Source organism: Priapulus caudatus, unplaced genomic scaffold, assembly GCF_000485595.1.
Source record: "Priapulus caudatus unplaced genomic scaffold, Priapulus_caudatus-5.0.1 Scaffold1706, whole genome shotgun sequence".
Classification (NCBI taxonomy): Eukaryota; Metazoa; Priapulida; class Priapulimorpha; order Priapulimorphida; family Priapulidae; genus Priapulus; species Priapulus caudatus.
Genome location: NW_014578767.1, coordinates 33080 through 35408, shown reverse-complemented (window position 1 = coordinate 35408; position 2329 = coordinate 33080). Strand labels below are relative to the sequence as shown.

Genomic DNA, 2329 nt, shown 5'->3' with positions numbered 1-2329 from the left:
ACTCTGATATTTTACGCTTGACACAGACATCGATAACATTTAGAAACGTGTTAGTATTTTGAAGGTGTGGTTTTAGCAGACAGGAGCCTTTGGAATTGAACAGATTTCACGATGTTAGAATGAACACTCGGCTGTACACTAGGACTGCAATACTTGTCGACCAGGGGTCTGTTGTCAGAAACAAAATTTCTTTTAAACATTAATCCTAACGTTAACTTTTTATCATAGACCGTTAACAGAAACATTGTAAATTTATGAGTTTCTAACACGCAGTGTATATAGACGTCCTGTCTAAAAGAAAAAAAGTTAAAATTAAGACTAATTTTGTTTTTGACAACGGCCCCCAGCTTTCCGTTGCTCGTGGCAACCGCCGATTGCGCCCACATTATCTCCTCATGATCGACCCTTTGTTGAAAGTGGTCTACCGTATACTACCAAAAGCGAATCAAAAACAACGGCTTTATTTTAACGTGTAAACTGAAACTATTTCCCACTCGCTCCTCGCACAAACGACGAATCGAATGCCCGCACACACGCACGAATCATTATAATATCTTCACAGGTAAAATGGTACCGCGCTACGAAGTCCTTCAACTCAGAGCAGATCGGTCCGGGAACCTCGTATCCTAGATACTCCCACGTGGACGCAGACTACGCGACGTCGGGCAACTACGCGCTGCTGATCGACAGTCTGGTGTTGGACGAAGACAACTTCAATTGGAAGTGCGCGATCGTCGTTGCGGGGACTACAGACGAGATCATCTCGGAAGAGGCGTTTCTTACCGTCGCAGGTACGCTCTGGTAGTCAGGGGTCGTCCGTTGTCGGTCATATATACGGTTCTAACCGTCAGGGGTCATATATACGATTCTAACCATTAGAAGCCCTAGATTGTCAGTCAGATATAGGGTTCTAAGTTCTTACGACTATCTACGCGAGTCTAAAATCTCACAACCTTTTCTTCGACGACGCTTCCCTTCAAGAAGTTTAAAGAAAACCTAAAGAAAATATAGCTATATATGAGCTATAAAATTATCCAGAAAAGGAAGACCGATAACATTGTAAGAGAAGGTGGGGGGGGGGAGGTTATGGTCCGATAAAGAACGCAGTGAAATCTTGTACAGAAGAGGAACCTACGGTAACTTTGTCCATCAAATAAGACAGGGTGTGTAGCTTAATGGAAAAGGTAGAGAAACATTGTACAGTAGAGGAAACCAGAGTAACAAAACGGAGGGAAGGTTCAATCACATAGATTATGTCACTCACTTATGGTATTATGCCACTCCTGACAATAATTATGTAATACCATTCCCTGATAACATGGTCCGGAAACGTGTACAGAAGAAATATAATCCAAAGGAGAACGATGAGAATGATAAATCAAAAGAGGACGCAAGCCGCAAGGGGTACATATTCCAGAATAAAAGGGAATGGGCCAAAGTAGCACAGTAGAGTATAAGCTAAGTAGAGGCAGGTGACTATGACCCGGAAAAAAGTAGCAACCAAAAAAGGTATAGAAAAGAAAAGTAGAAGAACTAGTAAAAAATAATTGCACGCAATTGGTAATATAAAATTGTGAATAATAATAATGAAATATGTGGTATTTCACTATTATCGCATATTTCATCGTTTCATTCTCTATACGTTTCTTTGCAGTCATGCCTTCGTCCATGCACTTCTATTACAACACTGAACTTTACAATGACGGAGGGGAAATTCAATCAAATATATCAATGCCGTTTGAGCTTGAGTGCAAGACGACAGATACAAACCCAGAACCCAGCTTTAAATGGTCGAAACGGAATAGGGCGACAGACGTACGTATAATGTATTGTATTGTATTGAAGTGTATAGTGTATTGTATTGTATTGAAGTGTATAGTGTATTGTATTGTATTGTATTGTGTTGTGTTGTGTTGTGTTGTGTTGTGTTGTGTTGTGTCGTGTCGTGTCGTGTCGTGTCGCATAGCATAGCATAGCAATACATAGCATAGCATAGCATAGCATAGCATAGCATAGTATAGTAACGTGTGTCATTTATTTCGCCGTTCGTAGGAAATCACGGAGATCACCGAAGGCGTGTCGGATCCGTTGGGGGAAGCTGGATCGCAGCCCAATCTCTATACTTTCACGAGTCATCTGAAAATCGATAGTCTCGACAGAAGCGAGGACGACCACGACTTCATCTGCGAGATGGACCTGGGACTGGACGATGCTATTGATATGGAGAACGATACGGATACCGATGCTTCTAACGGAACGAAGTCGATCTCTATAAAACTGGGAGTATACGGACGTAAGCGTGTATATATATATAAGTGCGGTCAAGGGG

The 2329-nt window shown here is 41.7% G+C and overlaps 1 protein-coding gene across 1 annotated transcript in view; it reads left to right on the top strand.

The window, feature by feature from the left end:
- Window positions 1-562: 562 nt before the first annotated feature.
- LOC106817373 overlaps window positions 563-2329 on the top strand; it is a gene marked incomplete at its 5' end in the record, with an annotated part of 2144 nt that continues 377 nt past the window's right edge. Inside the window, 3 exon segments of the mRNA XM_014822034.1 lie at window positions 563-791; window positions 1655-1815; window positions 2053-2293. Of these exon segments, the coding sequence (XP_014677520.1) occupies window positions 563-791; window positions 1655-1815; window positions 2053-2293 (631 nt within the window).